A 26613-nucleotide genomic window follows, 5' to 3' on the forward strand; every position below is an offset into this window, starting at 1 on the left:
ACAGAGTGTCCGTGTGTGTGTGTCTGTCTGTCTCTCTGTCTGTCTGTCTGTGGACGAGGACTTCTCTGGGAAAGGGTGGGGACCAGTGATTCCCAGGTGCCCAGGGTGGCTCAGCAAACACCCCACGAATGTAGGAATGTCGGTGGGAGGAGGCATCGCATCACGGAGCGAGGGCCTGGCTGGTGGTCCAGGGGTGGCCAGGGCTGGTCCTCCGCCGCTTCCCTTGGCCAGAGTCCAAGATGAGGCCCTTCTCAACCCAGCTGACGCCAAGGCCTTTGGAAGCCACGTGGCCCATAGCTCACTGCCTCCCAGGCTGCAGTTTGACCCAGGGCCTGACCTGGGGCTGCCCACACTCCCGCTCAGCGCAGGGCAGCCCGGCCTTCCTCTTCTCGGGCTGAGGGCCAGATGCCAGCCCCGCTGCCCCCCTGTCCTCAGTCCGCCCACTGTCTGGGGGCCAGGCAGCTGGCAGGTGGGGCGGGACTACCCCAAGGGCCTCTGGGCAACCCGCCACCTCGGCCCCTCGTATTCCTTATCTCTGGGTTGGGCAGCCGAGGTGGCCCGTCCTCTCGAGCCTCCAGCTTGGCTCCGTGGTCAGGATGCACTTTCTGCCCCGTGGGGAGGGCGCTTGGCCCGAAGAGAGAGAGTCAGGCCCTCCTGCCTGCCCCGCCCCTGCCCCGGGCAGACCCTGGCCCGCAGGAGGCCCGTTTCCCTCCCTGAGCTTCCTGGCTGCCCCTAGGCCAATCTGGAAGGTTCCCTGAAGCTGGGTGAGGCTGGGTTTGTGCGCTCAGGGCTCGCAGGGCCGCGTGGGAAGCCCTGGGAAGCAGGCGTTTCTGTCCCCAGAGCTGGGGGTGGGTGCGGCTGGAGGATGGCTTGTGCCCTGCTCTCCCGCTGGCCCCATCTGGCAGTGCCGGCTGCAGCATGTGGAAGCGGAGAGGCTGCAGCCCCCGCCCATGTCCCCCTTGGCCAGCAGCCCCCCACCCCAGACCTGGGGGGGTGCCCAGGCTCTGCTCCCCACCTCCTTCCCCCCAGGAGCTCCTGTGTGGAGTCAAGTGTCCTGGGGTCACGTCTGCTTCGGCCCCTCCTCGCCAGCGGCCCCTGTGTGTCCAGCTTCGCCTGGGGGAGAGGCTGGCCCAGGGGTCTCATGGCTGGAGGCAGCCTGAGGCTTTGGCTTTTTGTGTGTGTGTGTAGGGGTAACCTGACCCCTGCCAGCCCTCCTATGAGGACAGGAAGTGGGAGTAGGTGGGGGGTGGTGGAAGCCCCTCCCATCACCTGTGACCCCTTGCCCAGGCCTTCTTGGGGTTGATACGTGTCCAGCCACAGGGACCCCTTAGGGTACCAGGGCTCGGGCTGAGCAGAGAGGAAATCGGGGTGGGGTGGAGAGCAGAGAGGGGTCCAGGCCAAGGGAAAAGCAAGCAAAGACCACCAAGGGAGCCCCAGGTGGGACTGATGGAGCCCCACCCCGTCCCCATACTTCAGGCCACCAGGGCCTGCTAGGAGCCCCCAGGGCCCCCAACATCAGCCCCATCCAGACTCCTGTGGGCTTTTGTGAAGCTGATCCACTCAGCAACCCAGGCTCCTCCTCCTCCAGGAGGGCAAGAGGGTCCCACCTGCTGCTTTTGTGCGTCTCTCCCAGAGATCCAGGAGACCCTGGGAGGCCTCACCTCCCCAAGGCCAAGGCCCACTCCTGCCTGGGGAAAGGGCAGAAGGCTGTGGGCCCAGCACTGGCCTGGGGTCTCACTACCCAGCGCCCCCTCCTGCAGCTCCAGGGTTGGAGGGAGTTGAACATTAACCCCCTTGGCAAGTGGCCCCGGCTAAACAAACACCTGTTATCACATGTCAACAGGAGCCGACTCGATGGCTGGGCTGGCCGCTGACTGAGGCCGCAGGGCAGACCTGCCTGGGCACTGCCTACCGCGGCCAGCGTCAGGGGCTGAGCTGCCTGTACCACTGCAAGTCCAGGTCCCGCCTCTGCCTCCTGCTTGCTGTGTGACCCCCGGCAAGGCATGGTCCCTCCCAGGGGGCAGTGTTCCTCTCTATATTGATGGCCTCCTGGGATGCGGGGCCACAGGTGGGGCTGGGGTCTGGAGGAAGACTGAGGAGGTCTGGACTGGACCTGGGTCTGACCAGCTCCCTTATTCAGAGTAACTGTATCTTGTTTGGCGGACGTACAGGTATCCACTCTACTAGTCTCGCGACTTTCTGTTTGAAGTTTTTCAAAACAGACATTTGGAACCACAGGGTCCTGGCTCTGCTCCTGCATGACCTTGATCAAAATGCAGCTTCTATTGTATCCCCTCAATTATAAAACAGGGAGAATTGGACTCCAAGGAACCAAAGCATCTGTTAGTTACCGATCACCATGTGTCTTTCTGATCCATGAGTTGGACACAACTCCCGTCTCCATTTTACAGAACAGGAGACAAAGGCTGGGAAATTAGGAGGCAATAGAGACAGAATTCGGCCCAAGGATGCCTGACCAGAACACTGCCCACTCACCCCACAGGTGGCCTGTCTCCCTCCCACCCCCACGCAGGCTCCTCGGGGCTGAGGGCTGGGCCCACCTCTAGTATTTCCTTGAAAGCTTCTACATTTGGCCACACTGAACTGCTCATCTTCCTTCCCGGAGGACACCCTGTCCCCTCCCATCTCCAGGACTTTGCACGCGTTGGCTGCCTCTCTGCTCTTTGAGTTTACGAACTCCTATTCGCCCCTCAGAGTCCTTAATCTTGAGTTCTCCTTGAAGCCTGCCTTGATTCCCCAGTAGAAGTGGGGGTCCCCTCCTCTGTACTCCATCAGACTGCTCACACGGCAGTCAGGCACTTCTCATGCTGAGTTGCTGTTTGTGAGGGACGGGCTGGGGCCCCATCACTCCTGTGCCTTTGGAGTTGGCGGGGGGTCGGTTTTCATGTCTTTGGTGCTCAAGAAGGGAAGGGCGTCAAGGGAGCAGGTGGACCTGAGATCCCTGCGGAAGCAGGAGAGGAAGGGGGATGGAACAGCATCCTTTGATGAGCGGAGGGAGAAAGGACTGAAATCACCTGGTGCCACGGTAACAGCGGAGACCAGTGGAGACCAGCTCCGGCCGCTGGTGTTCTGAGGTTGGGATGGAGGGGGTTGTGATTTAGGCCCTTTGAGCAGGGGTCAGCTGGCGAGAGGGCTTCTCCCGTGGCTCAGCGGTAAAGCATCTGTCTGCAATGCAGGAGATGTGGCAAGAGCTGCGGGTTCCATCTCTTGGTCGAGAAGATTCCCCTGGAGAAGGAATTGGCAACCCACTCCAGTATTCCTGCCTGGGAAATCCCGTGGATAGAGGAGCCTGGCGGCCTATGGTCCATGGGGTCACAAAGAATCGGACACGGCTGAGAGAGTAAATAACCACCACAGCTGGCGAGGGCAGAGGTCAGAGGACATTGAGGACAGGGAGTGCCATGCAGGCTGTTGAGCTGGCATTGCTGGCCATGCGCCACATGAAGGCCCAAGCGGTGTTCTCACTTAACCCTCAAGCCAAGTGGCAGTGTTACCCCCTGGTACAGGGAGGACAGAGAGAGCAGAGGGCTCACGTAGCCAGGAAACGTGCTGCCTCGGAGTCATGTGGGCAGCCTGGGCAGTGGGCAGGGAGTGGGAGGTCAGCTGCGAACCCAGCTGTGACCCCAGACCGGGTCATTTCTAGGGCCAGCTTTAGTCCACCTGGAGGCTAGCAAGTCATCCGTCCCTCACCCTTGTACCCCAAGAGGAAAAATGTGGTTTAACTGGCGAGAGCAGGAAATCATCTTCTGTTTGGTTTTCTAGGAGAGCGACTGCGAAGGGCCTCCTCCACCTGCCAGAAGAGGGGAGGGAAGGTAACAGCCTTGGGCTCGAGCCCGGGGACCTCTGCCAGCGGCCACGTCCAGCCCACAGCCCCAGGGAGGGCCAGGAGGAACCACAGAGCCCGATCTCCCCAGGCTGGGGGCCGAGCCCAGGCGAACCCGCCTCCCCAGGGGGCTTCAGATGCAGAAATCAGCTTTCTGTCCTAGAATGGAGCCCAGCCGCCCGGGCCTGTCATCACAGCGTCCGAAGTCTGTCCCATCAGAGGCCAGCTGCCCGGAGGGTAACGCAGGTGTGTTTCAGGGAATAACACAGAAACCACCTGGTCGGCTCTGGTCCCTCCTCCCCACCTGGACATTTGTGTGAGGTCACTGTCACCACTGCAATCACAGGCTCACCAGGCTGTAGGAAACCCTGGACTTTTTCTTCCGCTGTCTAGAGGCGTGTTTGATTCACTTTTTCACATACAGACAAACCTGCACCCCTTGGGGCCCAGCAAACACGGGTGGGGGCCTCACCCACTCTGGGCAAAGTGGGCGGTCACCCCACATATCTGCACGATAACCTTTGGACAAAGTGCTCCCGGCCCCATGGAACCGCATGGAAATGAGGGTAAAAAGCAGTGATCGCTATTTGTCAGCAGACAGGGGAATTCTTAGGAGACGGACGCTTGCAGAATTAACCCGGGGAAGGTGGGGCCTCCAGACTCAGGCTGGAGTGACCCTTGGCTCTGTGAGCCTCACCGGCCAGCGCGGTCCTGGCTGGACTCCACCTGGAGTGGTGTTCTGGGGCCACAGCGGCCACTTGCCACCAGCCACGTGGCCTTGGGCAGACTGATTCAGCCTTTCTCTGAACTGTAGTTACTGAGCATGTACTATCCCAGCTCTGGAGGTGGGCAGGGAGAGTCCATGAGACGCCCCTACCTGAACACAGTGCCCCCTACCCGTGTTTGTCCCCCACCAGGCTCAGCTCTCTCTGGCTTTGGGAGTGCTTGCTTGCTTCCCAGGACTCACAGACGAGGCCATCTGCTGCCATCCTGGCTCCCTTGGTTCTGTTCAATGTCCTGGCGACTCAGGACCATGACACTCTTCCCCAAACCCCATTGAAAATGCAACTCTTCTAGCCTTGAGAGCCTGCCTTCCAACCTCAGGTGCTTGTCCAGCTACTGCTGAGCTATTGACTGCAGGAGTACCTCCAGGCCTTGGGCAACTCTACTTTCCCTGGCCAGGGGCCCACTCTTGCTGCAGACTCTTCTTCCCTAACCCGAGTGCATGCCAGCCATCTTCATTCAAGCCCTTTCCCGCCCCCCTAAAGCCTCCAGCCCTGCTGCCTTCTGAGGTCCCCCACCTGGCTGAGAGCCTCCTCCCTGTGCTGAGAAGTGCCGCCACCAGTCTTCGCTCCCATGCGTTCCTACAACCCTGACTGGTACCTAGACTTCTGTGATGCTTCACAGTGGGTTTCTGCAGTCAGCTCCCTTCCCCTTTCTTGATTTCAAATCTTCTCCATGCTCCTGAAGCTTTGGGCCCCTCATCTCCTCCCAATCAGATGACCTCACCTCCTGTGCTGTGCTGTGCTTAATACTCAGTCGGATCTGACTCTTGGAGACCCCATGAACTGTAGCCTGCCAGGATCCTCTGTCCATGGGGATTCTCCAAGCAGGAATACTGGAGTGGGTAGCTATGTCCTCCTCCAGGGTGATCTTCCCAACCCAGGTCTTCTGCATTGCAGGCAAATTCTTTACCAGCTGAGTTACCAGGAGGTCCGACCTCACCTCCTCAGTTTAGTTCAGTAGCTCAGTTGTCTCTAACTCTTTGTGACCCCATGGACTACAGCACGCCAGGCTTCCCTGTCCATCACCAAGTGCTGGAGCTTGCTCAAACTCATGTCCATAGAGTCACTGATGCCATCCAACCATCTCATTCTCTCTTGTCCCCTTCTCCTCCTGCCTTGAATCTTTCCCAGCATCAGGGTCTTTTCAAATGAGTCAGCTCTTCGCCTCAGGTGGCCAAAGTATTGGAGTTTCAGCTTCAGCATCAGTTCTTCCAATGAATCAGACCTCACCTCCGACTCTAGACCGAATAGAAACCTAGTGCTGGAACTGGCTCCCCGTTACATGTACTATCTCTTTTCCTCTTGTTGCCAAGACAGACCTGTAATCCTAAGACGACCCCTCCTCACTGGCTCTGAGGAAATCACGCCCCACCGCCAGCCCCACCCTGTGGAAGTTTTGTCTCCATGGTCAGACCTGCTTGTTTGCACCGCCTTCCTATCTTCATCATTTCTACCTTCAAACGTCCTCTTCGCCTGCTCTCTCCTCAACCTGCCTGGCTCCTCCTGCAAGGGCCTCCCCAGACAGGGCTCCTGCAGGTCATGAGAACCACAGAGAGACTGCACCTGCCATTCTGGTCGGAGCCTGCTCAGGGCCTCAGACCAGGGCAGCCCTCCTGCACGCCTGAGCAGACCCAGCAGTACTCTGCTTCCCCTTAGCAGGACAGGGTAGGTGACCCCCAAAAGACAGAAGCCACTGTCCACTGCAACTGAGCAGGAAAACTCACAAATCTGACAAGGAGAAAACAGGGTCTGGTAAAATAAAAACTTTACCAAAGTTATTTTGATGAGGCTGTAGGCTTTTTACTGTCTTCCAGGATAACAGCTTTCCAACTGCTTCCAAGAACAAAAGCTTAACACCCTGGGAGAGTGCAAGGGGCAACATGCAAGAAGGCAGGTGGAGGGAGCTCGAGCAGGAGACTGCGCCCCCTTCCCAATTCTGCCCATGTAGCCTGCCCCTTCCGGAAGAGTCAAAACCCACTCTCCCTCTGGGCCCGTCACTAGCAAACACAAGCAATGCCCAAGCTCTGACATCGGGGGAGGAGGCTGGAGACCTTTTCGTCCTCCCTTGCAAGAGGGGACACACTTCCCAGTTCTGGGGTTTAGCTGGGGTCAGGGGCAGGCTTGCACCTCGCTCCAAACACCATGGGTGCACATCCACAGTCGGCACTGGAGAAACAACTCACGTGAGGACTCTGGGCGGCAGGCCCACTGGTTATGGAGAAGGAGCAACTTGCTTCAGGGCAGACAGCACACTCGAGCTTCTGAGAGTGGCTGTGGATTTACCAGGCCACCTCTTAGCTTTTTTTTGCACTGGGAACCCAAGTTCATGTGGGTATTTCAATTATTCAGGAAGTCTTTCCAGCCTGGTTGCGCCTCTCACGCTGACTGCCCTGAGAGTGGACGCGGCTCACCCTGCAGCTTAACTGGCAACAGGACCAGGTGTCCACGCTGACCTACAGGTGCTGCGAAGAGGCGGTCTGGGGGTGAACAGCTTGCTCAGGGTCACCCACATGTTGCAGAGTTGGGCAAACTCAGGTTTCCTGATTCCTAAGTCAGTCTTTTCTCAACTAGGTTTTGCTACAGTAACTGGGAGAGAAAGAGGGACCCACACCAGTCCTGGATGCACCAGTTCTGTCCAGTTCAATGTGGGAAGAAGTCAGGAACCATTAGTTAACTTTCTTAGGTTCAGGAATGGGAAGGTATGCAATTTACAAGTGGTCTCCCTACTGGGAGGAACGTATGCTCACCCTGATCTGAACCAAATGGCCCCAGAGCAGGAGACCAGGGCTGGGAAAACTCAACATGCAGAGACATTGAAAAGTTTCAAAAAGTGTGATTTTTACAAATTCTACTGCAAATGAAAACCTTGTGGACAAAGTCACCACTTTGATCTTCTCAGATACAGTGAACACCGGCCAAACTGTTTTAATTTCCGAATTTATTAAAATGATTAACCTCAATACTGCAAGTGCATGTACAAAATATTTGTAAAAAATGTTTTTTTAATGAAACGTTAAAGAACTTACCTCAAATGCTGAAAAAGTCCTTTTTTTTTTCATTCTTTCAGTACAAGGAATACATTTTATCTCAAAAGTATTACAACTCAGCAAAACAATTTAAAACAGTAATTTGAAAAATGATTGAAAATTGAATACTTTACATATATTTCTACGATCGTTTCCTAATTCTTACAATGCCACAATCTTTACCAATCATTGCATAAGCTCAGGCTAGAAGTTTTATTGATTGCAACCTCTTCCAAGTGGTCGGCATTGTGTGGACCTGGCCGTTCCACACAGAGTCCTACAGCACAGGCAGGCCAACTCCGAGGCCCCTCACTGTAAAAACGGAAGTCAGGTTTCCCTGGAAGGCGTCGGCCACGGCTGCCGAGCGCTTGTGCATACCACCTCCCGAGGCAGTGACCGCCGGGCATCACTGCTCCGGACCCACGGGAAGGTTGGCCCCCAAAGACGGGGCCTCAGTAAAGTTAAATGTCATAAATAAGTTACTAAAGTTAAGCTTAAAAAATGGAGAAAAGTGGGAAATGTAGTATTGTTACTTTTTCCTTTAAGACTGAAAATTCCTGAAGTGGCTATCGTTGGTATTCCAAAAGAATGGTTCAAGATGTGGTCTCTGAACCTCTTCCAGACTGCAAACTAGGTGGGGTTCCCACCAATCAAGGTGACCCGCTGTGCTCCGGTGCTTCCCGGACGCAGGGTCTAAGCGTGACCTTGGCGCGTGAGCCCCCCTGCCACCCCCCACGGCCACCCAGAGACTCGGGAGTGCTGGGTGAGTCTGTAAAGTGCTCTGAGTGCTCGGGGACAGACCTGCAGGGCCGCCCGACTTCGAGAGGTGAAGATTCTAGATGGAGTGAGCCAAGGGGGTGTGAGTGGGCGAGGAGGTGGGCCACCTGACCCCACGTTAATACCTGAGGGGTGTAACTGCACCGTACAAACAGGGACGAGACGAGAGGAGACCACGGAAGTAATTCCTTCAAGGACGGAAGGAGGGGAACATTTTAAATTCAGAGAACCTTTACGAATATTACCAGTTTCTATTTGGAATCTACCAGCAATAGTTTTAAGGAACTTAACTTAAATTATGTCCCCAAGAACCCAGAAGCTGGCAGGAATCATGAAGTCCTAACAGTAAGCATTGAGGTTTTCCCATTGGACTGCTCATTACCTGCAGAGGCCTTTCAGTATCTCAAGATATGGGCTACTCTTCTAGACACTACACGAATTCCCTAAATTGATTTTACTCAGGAACACTGTATATCCGAAAGCACATGTACACATTTCCCAGAAATAGAGACCCACTGGTATCAAACACCTGCTACAGATTTATATTCTCAAATTCTTTGTCCAATGATTTGTAAAATAATTCAGAGAAATGGAAGGTTGGTATTGAACATAAAGTAGTAATCAAAAATTTGCTCATTAAGTTACTTAAAAATTAATTTCTCTTTTCAAAGTGCTTCAAAAACAAATTAAATCTGACTCCTCTTTTTTGTTTAACTGATAATATAGTAAAAAAAAAAAAATCTTTGATATTTTCAAACATAAACTAACATAAGCCAAGAACTCCCACTGATGCAGTGCTTAAAACTATATATTTATAATTTCCTATTTTATTGGCATGAATATTTCTAAACTTAAAAACCTTCCTGGTAAGTTCTTTTAATTTCTTATGACAAAAATTTCTCACAACACAAATATTTACAACATATACACTGTTTTCAGTTCTTTACACTGAATTTCAAAGACGAACATTTTTATAGGTTACCACAGAACAAAAGCTGTGACTCATGTTTTTATTTCATAAACTATTATAAGTTAAAGTGAATAGTTTTTTTTTTAATATTCCTTGTAGCATTTTACAAGTGCAACAGAAAACTCGAAGACCCAAATTAAGAGAGCTGTAGTTCATTAGATAAATGTTGCTTGTTGTAGTCACATTGTTCACAGCAAATTTTTTGAAAAAATAAGCACCAATCATTCTTGCAAAGAACAATTTTATCTAAAAGGATTGAAAAGTGTTAAATACAAGGTCTTAATTTACATGACAAGCAATAAATACGCTGCATGGAAACTCACCCTGCGCACTGCTGTCCTTGTACATGTAATGCACTGAAAATTAGCTGTCACGCATGTAACTGTACTTGTTTTTTTAAAGAAACCAATTTGACTCCCACCCAATGGTCTGCTATTTAACCAAGGTCACAAACAGTACACCTGGGCCAGCAAACAGTGTGAAACTGACACAACTCCAAGGGGGAAACACCTAGCAAATAAATCAAAAAGCCAAAGATCATTGCTGGTGATATTAGCATATACTAGAAAACCTTAATATGCTGCCGCTATGATTTGTTTTAAATTATTGTTTAGTCATATATTAAAGAGCCAGTTGATGCTTTTAAAGTTAAAAAAAAAAGAAACTGTGTAGCCACATTATTGGTTTCAATGTCCTGTGTGGAAAGTTGCTATCACTGTACAATTTTGCTTGAGCCTTTATTTTACAACAGGGCTTTACCTCTAACTTAGAATTGCACATAAGAAGGCTATTTAAAAAGTACAATAAAAATTTGCACAAATCAGACTTTTTTAAGAAGAGTCAGTACGCTGTACACTTTCTACAGTATTATGCTGATAAGTGAAGAGACGATAGAAGTGCTGCCACTAAAACGTTTTCAGTTGAGGAATAATTGACTGGAATTTTTTATTTCTTTAAAGTAGTTATCCCGGGTCAAGTTAAGACCAAGAGCTTATTACGCGTTAAGCCTCAAAGACTGATCTTCTCTCCTCCTGGAAGAAATGTCAATATCTATAGAGTCTTTCCCAACTATGAGCCTCAACCGCTTGGCCGGAGGCAGAGGGATAAAATCGTCTTCAAAGTCATCGTCATACTCCTCGTCCTCGTCCTCTCCCTCCGAGGAGGAGGAGTCGTCTGTGCTCTCCTCCTCGTACTGACTGTAGTCATCCACTTCCATACGTGACTCCAGGAGGGACAGGGGGTCACTACAGCACACGCCGTTTTCGTGAAGCCCCTCTGCGTACGGCCCCCTACTTTCCTCGTCCCGCTTTAGCTGGATTTTTAATTTTGTTGAACTACTGCCTGATCCTGAGTTAAATCCATTGTTAAGCTTTGCTACATAGAGGTTATTATCATTTTCATGGTCTTTACTCAACTTGATGCTGATTTTTGAAGAATTCATCCCATCACTCTCTTGGTCATTTGCCTTGCTGCTGCTGTCATGACGTCTGCGAAGAGTCAACTTGGGAATCCCGGAGTTATTTTCCAGGATTAACTGTGCGTCATACCTCGTGATCCGCCTCTTTTTTTTACTTTTCGCAGTTCGGAAGCCGTCTTTTGTTTTGAAGCTCTCTGACGTCACCATGGAAGCACTGACGGGCGAAGGGGCCCAGTCCGCGTAGCCCCCGGGCACGCCCTCCACGCCGCTGTGCTCGCCCGAGTCGGGGTGGGCCCCAGCCGCCTCTGGCCCCGCGCCGGCCCTGCCCGGGGACTCGTGTACGGGACTGGCTTCCTCTGCCTTTGCCAGCTGCCGCACCAGCTTCCCCGGCTGTGACTTCTTTTTGGACGTGCTGCTGTCGCTCTTAGGACACCTGGCTTCCCCCTTCTGTGCAGCTTCGTGGGCCAGCTCTTCGTCCGGCGCCCCGGGAGCGGGCTGCTCGCCGCCATCTGGGCAAGGTTCTGTCAAGTCACTTCTGTAGCCCTCCAGCGTATTTGGTTCAAGCTTGATGTCGGAGGTCTCCTTCAAGGTCATCCTCGTCCTCATGGACCGCCTGGTTGTGTAGGCGCAGGGGGCGCCCTCCGCGTGCGAAGGGGCGCCTCGCTCCGAGTTCTGTCTGTGCTCTCTCGCAGCGTGTCTGGTTAAGCACCCACTGGCCACCGTGGCCTCCACTGGTCCCTCTGGCTCCTTCTCTTTTTTAATGGGCAAATTTTTGTACAGAACGACTTTAGGCTCTTTCAGTACCAAGTTTCCCATTTCGAGTTTTCTAGAAGCACTCTTCGGCTCCAGCCGTTTGCAATGATTTCTTAATTTTATCTTTGATAGTAAAGGCTTTGCAGGTTTTTTCAGTTTCTTTGGTACCCTGGAATTATTTATAGGAGTTAGCTTAGATGAGGTAGAGTTGGGAGGAGCTGGAATTCTTGACATAGACTGCCTTGTTAATGTTCTGCTCTTGCTGTTCTTTTTTACACCAACTGAAGATTTTCGGTTAGAAGCTGTAAAGTTAAAAGAAAAAATAAGGGTGAAAACCAGTCTGGGTAACCCAGTAACGTTCAACAAAACAATGCCAACACCCAGACACTTAGTTGTGAAGTGTTTCAATTCCACACACAGGTGGTACACAGGCCCCAAGTAAGCTTCTGTCTGCACACAAGAGATTCCTGTAGTTTTTCTTTACATTATCCCTCTAATTTCTGCCTCTAACTTAAGAAACATCGATTCACGTTCCAGGTAAGTAAACTCAGGGTTAAAGAGTTCTTAGCACAGCAAGGACCTAGATTTCACTCTAAGCTTGTCAGGACACTAGTCCAAACTGAGGATTTCTTTTCCTGGTTTAATATTTTACTGCAGAAAATACTTGAAGTAAAGCTAAGCAAAACTAGTATTTTTTTCGTTCATAAATTCTTCTTAAACTCATCATTTAAAATGTTTCCAGAATCCATTATTCATTAACTCAAAGCATAGTACTGGACCAGTAATCCAGAACAGCAACACTAACTAAAGGGCTCCAGGAGACAAATTCCATCACGATGTCTTCAACTGAGAAAGAGATCCTAAGAACCATATACAGAATGCCAGGCTGGATGAATCCCAGGCTGGAATCAAAAGACTGCCAGGAGAAATACCAACAACCGCAGATACACAGATGACACCCCTCTAATAGCAGAAAGAGGAACTACAGCGCCTCTTGTGAGGGTGAACAGGAGCGTGTAAACACTGGCTTAAGACTCAACATTCAAAAAACTAAGAACATGGCATTCGGTCCCATCACTTCACGGCAAACAGAAAGGAAAAAAGTGGACACAGTGCCAGATTTTCTTTTCTTGGGCTCCAAAAGCACTGTGGACAGCAGCTGCAGCCATGAAATTAAAAGACTCTTGCTCCTTGGAAGGAAAGCTATGACAAACCTAGACAGCATATTAAAAAGCAGAGACATCACTTTGCTGACAAGCTATGGTTTTTCCAGTAGTCATGTACCGATGTGAGAGTTGGGACTATAAAGAGTGAATGCTGAAGGATTGATGCTTTCGAATTGTGGTGTTGGAGAAGACTCTTGAGAGTCCCTTGGATAGCAAGGAGATCAACCTGGAACATTCACTGGAAGGACTGGTGCTGAAGCTGAAGCTCTAATACTTTGGCCACCTGATGCAGAGAGCTGACTCTGGAAAAGACCCTGATGCTGGGAAAGATTGAAAGCAAAAGGAGAAGGGGATGACAGAGGATGATGGTTAGATAGTATCATCGACTCAATGGACATGAAGATGAGCAAATCATGGAGGACAGAGGAGCCTGGTGTGCTGTAGCCCATGGGGTCTCAAAGAGTTGGACACAACTTAGCAACTGAACAAGAACCACATACTGTCACTCCCAGTAGCTATTTACCCCAAATATCGCACTGTTGAAACTGTTCTCTTCAGGGCTGTGAGCACCTGCAGAGACTCTGAGGCTGCAGGGTTTAGTTCACCCCATCCCTCCAGTGACTGCCCGCTGCCGACTAGACTGAGAGAAGGAAGAGTGCACAGCTGGAGTCACATTCTGGGGATGGGGGGGGAACCCAAATTCCTTCTTCTGGACAAGGATCCCAAAAGGCTATAACAATCCCTGTGGGGACAAAACCTGGGAACTAATATGACAGCTGAAGGGCTTCTCAAAAGGCTTACTTGTGACTCAAGGCTAAGTTCCCTCCATGGTGAACCTCTTACCCTGCCTTCTGTTTTTCTCTCTACTTACACATTGGATCTGTTATAGTGTTTTACAGGAGCCCTTTTCTCCATGACTTCATCTGCTTCCCATCCCCCACCTGAAGACCTCTTCCCATCAAAATACCTCTTTAAATCATTCACTAGGGATGTTGAGGTGACCAAACTAATACTCACCACCTCTTAGGAGAAAACAGAGAATGAAAACTAGTTTACTACGGCTAAGCCCAGTACACTTCCCAACAAAACTATCATTCATTCCATGCTGGGGGTCACCCAGGGCAACTGCTGTTCCTTCTGCATGGCTGAGCAAGTTAGGTTACCATTAGGTCATTTTTATTGAGAGAGGAGCAAGAATGTCTAACAGAATTCCAAAAGTATCAGGCCACCAAGAACAGAAGTCTCTGTACTAAGGAACTGGTTCATAAGTGGCTTTGGGATCTCCAAACCAGCAGAATCCCAGGAACAATATCCCCTGACTGAACTAAGAACACACTTCTCCCTGCAGGCTGCCACCAGTGAGGCAACTTATTCTTGGAATAGTAGTAGCAGTAAAGTTTGGCGCCACTCAACTTGAGAACCATCATATCATGAATTGGAATTACCCAGAACTTGCCAGAAATTATTTTTAAAGTATAAGGATATCCAGGGAATCCTTTTGCTAAAGGATTTCTTTATGCTTACAAGGCTTCCTACAAGGTGAGTGGAGGTGTGTTTATTGATGGAAATGCACCAGTGTTCTGGTGTTTGTCCTTCTCAATGTGGTTGCTGGGTGACCTCTCCATGGCTCTTCCAGCACCATTCTATGACCAAGCTTCACGGTTCTTGTTTCAGACCTGCAATCACCCCTCTGCAATGATTACATACTTCTTGTATCCTTGACAGCAATCCCCCTGAAGTTTGGATCCAGTTTATTGCCCTCAAGAGCGAGCTCTGGCCATCTCTCTCACAGCCTCCTTGCCATGAAAACCCATGAAGACTTTTCAGTTGGGACCTTTGCTGTTTCTCTGCAGGAGACACTGCTAGCCACTCTTCTTCCTGAGCGGCCCCTCTCCTTGGCTGTTCACGATAGCCGTCCCCTGGCTGTCTCTCTGTCCCTGGCAGTCTTCCTCCATCTGCCCTGTGGCCTGCACTCCGCAGGCCTCTGTGTCCTAAGCCCCTTCAAAACTCAGTCTCCCAGGGATAAGCGGCCCCTCTGTCCGGGCTGTCCACACTGACATGCTGGCAGTCCCCATACAGCGTTCTCTAGCCCAAATCCCTCCTTAATTAGAGATTCACCTCACCAGATGGCCCCGGGACCTTGGTCTCCCTCTAAGGTGGTCTCCCAAGCCCCTCGAAAGCCAACATGCCCAAAGGGGGCTCGCCACCAAGCCTCACGCTCCTCCTCCTGTTCTCCATCTGGTTCACCGCTGGCACCAGGCAGTCAGCTGCCTGAGCAGCAACGGGGAGATCACCCCTGATGCCGGCCGCCACATCTCCAAGAGTCCACTTCTGCACTGCTGCCGGACCCACCTCCCTCTCCATTCCCAATGCCACCGTCTCCTGCCGTGACTCTGGCGCCGGCTCCCACCTGTCCCTGCCCCTACTGCTTCCCCAGCATTCCACTCCCCACTACATAGCCCAGGGTGATTTTCCTAGGACTTTCAGTCACTTCTGGGCTTGAAACCTTCCCATAACCTAAGACCTAAGAATAAAGTCCAAAATTTTCAATTCCGGTCACATCCCTTCTATTCCAGCTTTGATGACTATTGACTCAAATCCTACACTGCTCTTCACGTCCTCATCTGGGATGTTCCCTCTGCTCTGAGTACGGTCCACTTGGCCAACTTCTCATCCCATTTCAAGACTCAGCTCAGCAAACACCTCTCTCAGGAAGCCTTTCATGACTTTCTTGACAGGTTACCCTCCTATGACTCCTCATGGCAGCTGAGGTTCTCCACACTCGGCACTTCCTTTTAAGCCCTGGATGAACCTCACTTGTGTGGTGATTCTGAATCTGGGCTCTTCCCGTTGCACTCCTCCTTCCAGGAGGCTGTTAGCTGACTGCAGTGAACCACTTACAAAGCCCTTTAGTACGTTTGTGTTCTAAAGAGCACAACAGAGACTGTAGGCGATGCTATATCTTACTGCAGTAGAGTTCACTTACCTATTTATGTATTTATCGGTGTATTCTCATTTTGTTTGAAAAGCATTATCTTATCAAAAGCCCAGCTCAAAGGTGTGCTCAAGTCAAAGGACAGAAATAGCACAGCTGGTGAGACAACTGTGAGCAACGGGACTAAGTGCCCAGGGCTCTTCACCGTCCCACAGAGGTGCTGCTACCCTCTCTTGCACAGGGAGTGCCAGCAACAGCAGGCTGAAGGCGAGGCGCTGAACTAAGAAAAGTCTATCAAGAGACTGAAGATCCCGATATAGCGGAGGCGGGCAGGGTGGTGCTCCCCTGGCTTCAGCACTCACACACTGTGTGGTACCCTTCCCTTGTGGGGGCAAACCCCAACCGCATTAACCTGGACAGTGATTTGAGGTGGAGACACACACCCTTAGCTGTTAGTATATACTAGGTACAGTGCAAGATGGCCAAATTAGTATGACCTGAATCCTAATAAGCATTCTTTGAAGTAAGAGCTATTACCCCAAATGAAAACCAGGTGCACGTGGACTCACGTGCCTGTCAGGAGTGTCCATTTGGTAAGCGGCAGAGATGGGATTTGAACTGAGGTTTGTGGCTCGATGTTGACCACAGTCACGTGGCCTCTAAGGCACACCACAGAGCCATTATGGGGCCAGTGCCAGCTCCTGGTAAAGGACCCACGGTATGGCTATCGTGGTGACTTCAGGATGTCCTCAAAATCATCAGGCAGCTCTGCGTGGGGTTCAAGAATGACAGCCAGAAACAAGCGCAGTGAAAAAATGCCAAAGCACCCCAAAGGTTTGGGCTGGATCCATGCTCTGCCCTGGAAGAGCCTCAAACATACACACAGTGGGACCAAAGGAACATGAGGCCACACACAGCTCGAGATGTTCACAACATGGGTCTAAGGACTTGAGTTCCAGGAATTTACAGGCACCACAAGCAGGCTCCGCTTCATGGGACCACCACGGGCACGTCTGCCTGAACAGGGTACTGGAAGCATTAGGAAGCAGCCTGTAGGCTCAGCAGAACGGAGCATTCAAACTCACTAGAGATGTCTGTGGCGGGAGAGAGAGGCAAGTGGTGGCCCAGTCCATCTCCAGGATGGGTGCTCCTTAGTCAAGCTGAATGAGATGATTCTGCTGGGGGGAGTCCTCTGGGACTTGCACTCACACCCTGAGGCAGCACTGTGGGGAGTGGCCCAGCCACTGAGGCACAAGAACCAAAAAACCCTGAATCGTCTATTAAGAGCGTATAGTTCAGGTCTGTGGACTCATTCTGTGAACATGGCTCTCTTGTCTCCTCTCTGGATGCTAAAGCAAACAGTCAACTTGTGGTTCTTGAGAAGATTCCACAACAGGAGCTGCATGGAAGGAAGAAGTAATTTTTCTTCCAACTAGGCAAAAATGTTTCTTTAAGAAGAACATGTATGTTGTTCAAAGAAAGCAGTTCCTCTCCAGCTGTGAGCTGCTGAATTCTAAGCAAACCGCAGGATAAGATGGGTACCTCCTATTTGTACACTTGAGGTTCGCCCATGCTGCCCAGGAGAAAGGCTGGACAGCTCTGGCCTTGCACCCACTGCAGACTCAAAAGGTCATCCTTTCAACAGGTAGAGGAGCATGGTCAAGACACAAACACCAAAAGAAATACAGCCTAAAAGAACACTTGGAAGAGCCTTAGAAATATTGCTACAAATATACTTAGTGAACAAGGTTCTCAGAGACGGCTGGAGTGAGCCTCGAGCTCCTTCAGAGCCCCTGGCCACGTCCAGTAACTGTCTCATGGCCCTCACAGTTACTTACGCCAACCCTTGATTAACTCAAGACAGCCATTCTGTAGAAAGGTAATCTGAATACAGGAAGCGCCCTAATATGAGCAGCCACAGTAAAGTGCTAGTTCTAGTCTGTAATGCTGAGACCACTGCTCAAAGGATCACCTGCCCCCTCCAGCCTTTAGGAAGTGGCAGTCAGCTCCTCAGTTACTGTGCGCTGGCTGGGTTCTGGAGCTGAGGCCTGAAGTCCCTGACAGAAGGGCCTGAGCTCTCTCTTTAACAACAGCAGACTTTGAACACATACTTGCTTTATTAACAAATATTCCTGAGATGGTCACATAATAGAACACTCAGCACCTTCCAAAATTTTTTTTTTCCATTTTGATCTTTTAAACTAAGTGGTGTACTGAGTTCAGTATCTGTACATCAGTAATAGAGTTAATGCATCAGAACACAAAACACCCCCACCAACGTCACGAGCCATGTGGACAGTGTCGGGGCCATCTCTACTTGCGGATGGCGGCTCACTCCTAAGTGTTATCATGTAGACACTTATTAAAAGGGGCTTCAGAAGTCTCCAGTTTCACCAAGGAACCAGACTCAGAAAACAAAATGTTGATTATGCTGCATTTATTATTAAAACCAACAGTCAACAGTGAATGACAAACTAACTGCTCTTTTTGTTTCACTTTGGACGTTAAAGACTGAAGAGGAACAGCACTGCCTTCCACTCTACAGAGGTCAGCCCTGGCCTCCGACTCCAGCAGCAGGCTGATTCGGAAACTCATGGCAGTGACGTTCACCATCATGGGAGACACCGTCCCTTCTCTCTGGGACTTTCTGTAGTGGAGAGCACCCAGAGGTGGGTTGAAAACATCAGAAGACAGGAAAGAGAGTCTAAAATAGTCAGACCTCAGAGGGTACTTACTGCTCAGAAGTATGTACAGACATTTATAGTGCTAAAATAGGCATATTCTGGGGACTATCAAGTTAAAACTTTAAAATTTTATTCCTATCAGAGACAAGAAAGACTGAAGAGCCTACTGCTTTAGTGGCCACTAGAGCAAACTGGTGTCACCCAGATGAAGATCAGCAGCGATCAGAATGGTTCCAGGATGTCAAAGCTCCACAAACATGACGTGTTTTCTTATGCTCACTGGGGATTTCTTCTTTCTTTTCTCTTTATTCTTCATTCTCTTTTTCCAGTTTCCATTAGGTCTTGCCCCCACAAGCCACTGGGATCTTAAAGCTTGTCCCTTTCTCCTTTCCATCTCTCTTCCCACTTTTGGCAGTGGCTAGGACAACTCATCACAGTACAGTGACATTCAAACTGCTGCTCTACCACAACTCTGAGTCTGGGGACTGGTGGCTTGGCGAACTGGGTCAGTTCATTCTGAAAACGGCAAGTGGGCAGTAAAAAGGTGGAAGCCTTGAGGCCAGAAGCTACGAGCCCCCAAGTCCACCATCCCTGCTAGCAGACTGGCCAGCGCAGAACACGCAAGCGCCTGTGTGCTGCTGCCCCGTCCTCTGGCTTCTCGCAGACCTAACAACACCGTTACAGAGAAACTCACACCGTGAAAGCTTTCTGTCAAACATATGATGACCCTGGAACACATGACGAAGAAATTTAATGTCCTGTTACCAAGTATATTCAAGAAAAGTAGACAATTGAGTACCATCTGGAATCTGGAGGCATGATACAGACTGCTTTGTGCTTGAATCACTTCTAGAACCTTGCAGTGCTGGTGAAGTGCATGAATCCCAGGGCTGCTCTCAATGTTCAAAAGATCAAAACTACTAAAGCATGCTTTAGAAAGCAAACTCTGTGAAAATACTTAAAAAATAAAAAAAGACACGCTTATGGAACCTCCCCTACTTACTTGCGTCGTTTCTTCCCTGAGTGGTGTCTGCGTCAGTGTTGGAGCTGACAGACTGACTGTCTGAGTTTTTGCTGCTGTCACCTAACTTTTTAAGCCTATTTAAACGTTTATCTGTTTCTCTGAGTCCGTATTTGCTATTGATAACAGGAGCAGGCGCAGGCAGTCCCACTCTGGATTTAAAAGCACCAGTTCCCCGTCTGAAAAAGAAACAGCACAGGTTACACAAACAGCATACTCACTGCCGTCAGCCTGGTTGCTGAGAGCACCTGTCCACATCACATCAGCAGGTGAGATGAACGGATGAGGTTTAATTACTGCAAGCTGCCAAGTCTAGGACTCTCGAAATAAATATGGAGATAAAATTAATGCCCCAAAGACTTAAAACACTTTGTTATGACTATTGTCAATCACTTGAGAAGGTATTGGACCTGCAGAATTTCAAGTGTAGGTAAAAATAACCCACCCGTTAATTATATCCTAGTTTTGTTCTACATAATTGAACACTCCATTGCTGAATATTGAGAATGAAGAAATTAAAAGAGAAACTAGAGAATTTCCATAAACTAAGTCATTACTTAGAAGATAACGTTAGATACAAATAAATTCTAACTGAAATTGTGTATTAGGAAGGCTAGGCTATCTTAGTGAAAATCTCATTTCTGGAGTAATGAAAACTGTAAAATTCCTCCTTTAAAGTTACTGGATGAACATCATTAACAAAATGTTACTAAATAACAGACATTAGAAGACCTGTTTTTACCACTAGCTAAGATGATTTGTAACCTGCTTTGATTATTCCTATTGTTGTTTAGTCGCTAAGCCACGTCCGACACTTTTGTGACCCCATGGACTGTAGCCCTCCAGGCTCCTGTCCATGTGATTTCTCAGGCAAGAATACTGGAGTGGGTTGTCATTTCCTTCTCCAGGGGATCTGCCTGGCCCAGGGATCAAACCTACCATCTCCTGCATAGGCAGGTGGGTTCTTAACTGCTGAGCTGAAGAGAAGCCCAAGATGGGCCATACTTCCTTACAAAACAAATGATCATGGGTGGAATTATCTGGAAATTGATTTTTTAAAGTAAAATGACTATTCATCTGCTTCTCTGCTTCCTTGATTTCTTCTTTTTAACTTATGACAGTGATATGTGCTTGCTGCAACAGATGAGACCATCCCTGGCTCTGCCTCCCCAAAGCGGAAGTTCCCCGAGCTTCCCAGCCGTCTCCACGTGCATAGCTCCGGCACCTGTGTTAACCACCTGCCAGCACCTCATCTGCTGCTCTGCCGCGAGCTGCACACCTAGACCCACTGCTGTTTCTCCTTAAGCAAAAAGAAACCCCAAATCGGTAACACCACACACTCCACTCAGCAGGCAGCTCTCCTCCTTTCCTCCCACCCCAGCTCTCTTATCGCTTTATTGTGCACAAGCACTTCTGAACGCAACATGTTTTGAAAGCTGTACCTTTTACACAGACTAAACGTATCACCATCTACTCAAGCACTGGATGTGATGACTGAAACCTGTAGTGTTTTGGTGTCTGCCTGCCACCATGAACACTGCTGCTACACTGCTCTTGAAACCAAATCCACACTAGCCAGTGTGCTATTTCCACAGGACAGATTCTTCCATACGGAACTGACTGCCAGATAAGAGGGTGCTATTATTTTGAACAAATATTGCCAGAGTAAGTTCCCAAAAGGCTAAAGCACTTTACAGCCCTACTGACATTGTGTGAGGGCCGGTCTCTCCATATCCTCACCCGCAGCACGGGGTGTACTTGTCAATGTTACCGATTTGACGGTGAAAACGAGTATCTCGCTATTGTTTTACTTACCTCGTTCACAGCTATCATTTTCTGTGTGGCATCCTCCATACCCCTCTTTTCTCCAGTGGAGTCTATCTTTTCTTTATGAGCTCTAGGAGCTTTGTGTCCCTGGGTTATTAACGTGGCCGTATGTGTGCTTTTTCCTCCCTTCCAGTTTATCATTTATCTAACTTTTGCTTTTGGCTATTCAAAAATGTTCATACTCACCATTTCTTATACTAACTTCTTTCAGAAAATTCCACTACTAAGTTTAGACATATAAGTCTAAAATTTTTCTAATCATTTTACCTAATTTTTAAATGTAAGATTTTAATCTATTTGGAATTTATCTTGTATATGGTATGAGATGGGAGGTACGCTTGGTTTTCTTCCAGACCCATGATGAATTATACCACCACCTTTTGTTAAAGAAATCATCATTTCCCTACACATGGTATTAAGATTTCATACACACCGAGCTCCGCTTCATGTCCTCTTATCTATTTGTTCATATCTGAGCCAGTATCATTAGGTTTTGAACACAATTATTTCACAGAAATTTTTAATACCTATTAAAGCAAAGTGGCCCTAGTATACTGCAAAATGCGGTCACCATCAGACATACTCTCATACACTTTAAAATACTTCAGTCCTTCATATATTTATCATAGTTTAAAATACTTTGGTACTTCATATTCTTCAATCCCTCACTAGATTTTATTCTTCAAATTCTCGAGAGTTACATTTGCACTATTTACTGATGAAAAGTATTACTACTGTGTCAGGATGGTTACTGCCCAGAAGCATGCATCAAATATCTTTTGGACACTGCACCCATGATGTCAGGGCCTTGTAAACACTGCACTCTCCCATCTTCACCGGGCCCGTCTTTACCCTTCAGCAGCCAGCACACCACGTGTCCCTTCACAGCACTGCTCTCACAGCTGGCACTGTGCTAAGCCTCGTTTACCCTGCCTGGACGAGGTTTAACATGAGAACTATTCAGTAACTAGATGATGAGTAACTGAATGAGTTCCTTTGACTGGTCTCATTCTCTCACCTAATTTCTGGAAAGGCAGAAACAATTTGTTCCTGAGGATTTCAAGAATATTCCCAGACAACCTTTAAATCAAACTCTCCAATAGTCTGATAAAAGCCGTGCCTACTGCTCCATATGAGCCTTTCCATTTAAAAGCGATTTGCACTTTTCTATTTATTCCTTGTACTAACCCTGTCGAGTAGGCAGGATCAGCCCACCTGACCTGCAAGTAACAGTCTCAGGGAGAGCTAAGCTGCCCAAGGAACATGATGGCACGTGCAGTCCTGAACCAGTGGCAGAGCTGTCTCACGGCTGGTGTGGACTCCTGTGTATGCAGTTACATTGTAGGAAGACTCCTAAACATATTCAGCGTATCATTTGCTCCATTCATTCATTCACCAAACAGTTATCAAGCACGTAGTCATTACTACATGTGAGGTACTGTTTTGGATGCTAGCAACATAGCAATAAATGAAAAAGATAAAAATCTTTGCCTTCATGGAACTTACATTCTAATAGGAAAATGACCAGAAACCACAAAATACCTTTACACCTAACACCTGAATATTAACTGTGTGTTTTATGTACTTCTTGTGAGATAAATGTGATCCTCACAGCAACCCTGTGATACCCTAGTGTTATCTCCATTTCATAGATGGTGTAATTAAGGCACCAAAGCAGCTAAGCTGCCCAAGACCACACAGCTAGTAAACTGCAGAGTCCCAGGATCCCAACGTAGGGCGCTGATGTCAGGCCTCAGGTCGGGCTATGCCATGCTGTCTCTGCAGTGGCTTAAAGCGTTATTCGACTGTAATTAAACGACTTTGTGGGTTAAAGGGTCTTTTTGTGGACTGGTCTACAATTCAACCAATGTCTGAGCCATTTTTTTAATTTATAAAAAGATAAATTGTATCCCCCCACACTCCCAACCCCTCCTTTCCTGCCATCCTTTCAAGTCAAGGGCCTGGGAGCTGGGAGAGAAACTGCTGGGGCTGTGCCACGGCTCCATGCCTCTGCTCTCACGACACAAGAGACCTCTGGCTGCCCAGAAAGGAGAGAAAGCCGAGCTCTGGGGAATCAGCATGTTTCCCAAGGCCAGGAGGCTGGCAGCTGGGTGTCCACAATGAGAGAAACAGCACCGCCCCCTATCTGCTCCCGTGTGCAAAAAACATGAAGCGGCGAGAGTGCAGGCTCTGAGTCAGGGTGAGGTGGGTCTCTGCACCCGCAGTGTCCCACTCTACTATCCTCTCCCAGGACGGCCGAGGACTGAATCCAGGAGAGTAAAGCACCCGGTACCTCACACAGCACGTAAAACGGGTTCAGTGGATCTACGTGTGCTCACTGAAGAAGAATGTATATATGTATACACACACGTATAACTGAATCCCTGTGCTGTACAGCTGAAACTAACATGATACTGAGAATCAACTATATTTCAATTAAGAAACTAAAACAATAACAAAACCGAATCCAGGAGTGCTCCCCCTGTGGCTATGCCAACCCAGACAAGCCAGTGAAGCTGCCTCTGCGAGCTCTACAAACACGTTGCCACCAGATGAGCAGTGTGGACAAGGAGTCCCGCTCAGTCAGACTTGGGGGGTTTCCACAGGAGCCGTCCTGATGTGTCACAAAAGGAAGTTCCTCATCAAGCAGTAGGACTCAGAAATCGCGAAGAGCACGAACATCAAAACACAGGACTTCCAGAAGACACAGCCTGGGGTCTTTAAATGAGTATCAGTGGCGACTCTCACCTGCCGCTTTGGAGCAACCCCACCCTGGAACTGTGTGTGCGTGTCTCCCACTCTCTCCTGAGCATATCTGTATTCTGACTCACTCAACAGGGTAACAGCTGGGAACGACTGTAACATATTAAAAGGCCAGGCACTGGTGCCCCTACATAGTTCTGTCTTCTTTGGTTTTGCTCCTGTCTGCTGTCCTGGGTGTGATGCTACGGGACACAGAAGACTATCCCTGCCATCTAAATGATGAGAAGACGGCGTACACTCATTCTCACAATCATCAGGCATCAATCGATACTTTACCTTTCACAAGTGTAACACTCGCAGAACTCATTGTTTTCTCCAAAAAACCCATCTCCATAATAACAAGAAATTTCTTCTCCAGGTTCAATATCTCTTAGGGCCTTCACACATGCTGTATCTCGACCAGTTGACACAAACTGAAATAAAATGAACTCATTAAGAAACGCATACCTGAAGCAAAGACAAAATACTTGAGATAAAGTATTTTTTATGCTTACCTTACAGTTAGGTCTGCAATCTGAAAAATGTCCAAAAGATAAAGTCAATTAACTGTAGATAAGATCTGAAACACGAACAATTATAGAAATCTGAAATAAGCTTTCCACATAATTTTCCCAACTTTTGATAGAAGTTTTTGATCTCGAGTTAAACTACAAGAAGACTTATTTTCATAAGTTTGTGCAAAAACAATTTCCATTTCCAACCCTCTTTTAAAGGAAGACAGTTAAGGTTACTCTCAGTTATAGCAGCGCTACCCAACACTAGAGCTAACACCTCAGAAACAGAGCTTACCATGGTTTATAAATGCAGCAGGACCAAGCCAGAGCTGAGCACAGTTTTTCCTTGTGGAATACATGACACTGAAGTCGTTTTCTCCATGTCTAAGCAGCATGTTCTCCTCAATTTCTGAAAGTTCGGCAATACAACCCACCAGTAATTCTATTTTGTCATTTCGTTTCCTATTTAAAATATGTGATGGTAAAAATTACTAGTAATTATAAATAATAAGGCTTCTTTTAATAAAATAAGCCTGTCCAATAAATACCAGGAATTGAGAAGACCTAGCTGTGCATGTTTTAACTGACTCACGCTGACCACACCTGGATAACCTCTCCTCTTCCCTGGAAGCCCCCCAGCCTCGCACAGCTGCCTGATCCCTACAGGAGACCAGGAAGGCCTGCAGGCACCGTGCTACCTACACCTCAGAAGCCCCTGTGCTCTGCAGGCAGGGAGGACTCAGAAAGCCGCTGCACTGAGTTCAGCTTGCTGACCCTGGAGAAGGACACAGATGAGCAGCAGCAAAGGGTCAGGAGCACCCAGAACTGGGGTGCCGCCCCCTGGAGCACCACCAGCCAAATGCAGTGAGAGCCCGTCACGCACCAATCTAGAGGCTGTGGGAAGAAAGGCAAGTGGAACTGGTCAAAGTACTTTCAGCAGCATGTTTTAACCCAATACAACCCAAATGCTATTTCAGCAGGTCAGCAGTGTGAAATACGAGTGAGAAACGCAATATAAAATCTGACATGTTTATCACAGCTGCAGCACTTCTCAACTCATTAAGACCAGCCACATTTCAGAAGTCCAATAGCCACGCATGACTGGGGCCACTGTCCTAGATGGTGCAGTCAGAACCCAAGACCTCAAACCTCACACCCACCTGCCAGGCAGGGAGCCACGAGAGCCCAGCAGCAGGCTGGGTACCATCCCATGGCAGACAGACACGCTCACTCACGTACATACACATTTTTCCCAAGAGGCCAGGAGTCAGGCTCTTTAACATTCCATTTTCAGGTAACTGACCCTAACATTTTTGCTATAAAAAATGTCGGGGGTCATATAAGAGAGAGGCTACAGGTTTCTTCTGGGGGGTAAGGCAGGGAATAGGCATTCTTCTTTATAATGAAGAAAGATATAACCACATACTCTCTTTCCTGTATGGCTCTCACCCCTCCTACCTGAGGTCACCTTCACTGCATGTGTTTGAGCTGGCACACACACGTATTTTCAGCAGGCAATGTGCTAATCAGTTTTTACACGTGAAAGTCCTTGGACCATTAGAACTTCATATGTGACCTTTCTTACAGGCCAGTGAAAGACTGATTCTGGAAGCTAGGTCATCTAACCCCACAACCCCTAACCTTTCAGCAGTCCCTGAGCAGGCATCCGGACTTGTTAAGAGGAAAACACAAACCACTTGGCTTAGAGGTAGGACCTGGTTCAACTCAGGCTTCCAACTTCACCACCGTCCCAACCCCAAGTCACTGGGCTGAGGCGCTGGCCCTGCACTGGCTCCTTTAGGGCGAGCTCCGGTTTTAGCCCTTCCCACGCTTTCTTAGCACAGGAATGGTAATTTGAGACAGAACTTTAAACAAGATTATTTTATGGGTTTACACTAGTATAATAGTTACCACTCTTTCGTTGCAACTATTTTGGCTCCATTTTGTTCTGAAGAGTATCTATTACAAGGCAATATTTCAAATCCACTGTCAGTTGCAAACATTCGCAAATAAATAAATACCTAAAACAGAAAAAAATTTTGATACTTACTTCACACTAAATTATTTACCTTGCTAGACTCTCAGAATTATAAAAGCAAACCACCACCATCAATGAAAAAATTTAAGATTAAGTAACAAATATTGTTATTT

At 48.7% G+C, this 26613-nt stretch overlaps 1 protein-coding gene across 8 annotated transcripts in view; it reads right to left on the reverse strand.

The window, feature by feature from the left end:
• Positions 1-7550: 7550 nt before the first annotated feature.
• Positions 7551-26613, reverse strand: part of KMT5B (lysine methyltransferase 5B) — a 53926-nt gene continuing 34863 nt past the window's right edge. For all 8 annotated transcript variants that reach the window (XM_070782557.1, XM_070782554.1, XM_070782552.1 and 5 more), the window contains 6 exons: positions 26374-26483; positions 24758-24924; positions 24463-24482; positions 24245-24381; positions 19361-19557; positions 7551-11874 (listed from right to left, as the gene is read on the reverse strand). In XM_070782557.1, coding sequence (XP_070638658.1) covers positions 10397-11874; positions 19361-19557; positions 24245-24381; positions 24463-24482; positions 24758-24924; positions 26374-26483 — 2109 coding nt within the window. In that variant the 3' untranslated portion in view covers positions 7551-10396. The remainder of the gene's footprint in view (positions 11875-19360; positions 19558-24244; positions 24382-24462; positions 24483-24757; positions 24925-26373; positions 26484-26613) is intronic.

Source organism: Bos indicus, chromosome 29, assembly GCF_029378745.1.
Source record: "Bos indicus isolate NIAB-ARS_2022 breed Sahiwal x Tharparkar chromosome 29, NIAB-ARS_B.indTharparkar_mat_pri_1.0, whole genome shotgun sequence".
NCBI lineage: Eukaryota > Metazoa > Chordata > Mammalia > Artiodactyla > Bovidae > Bos > Bos indicus.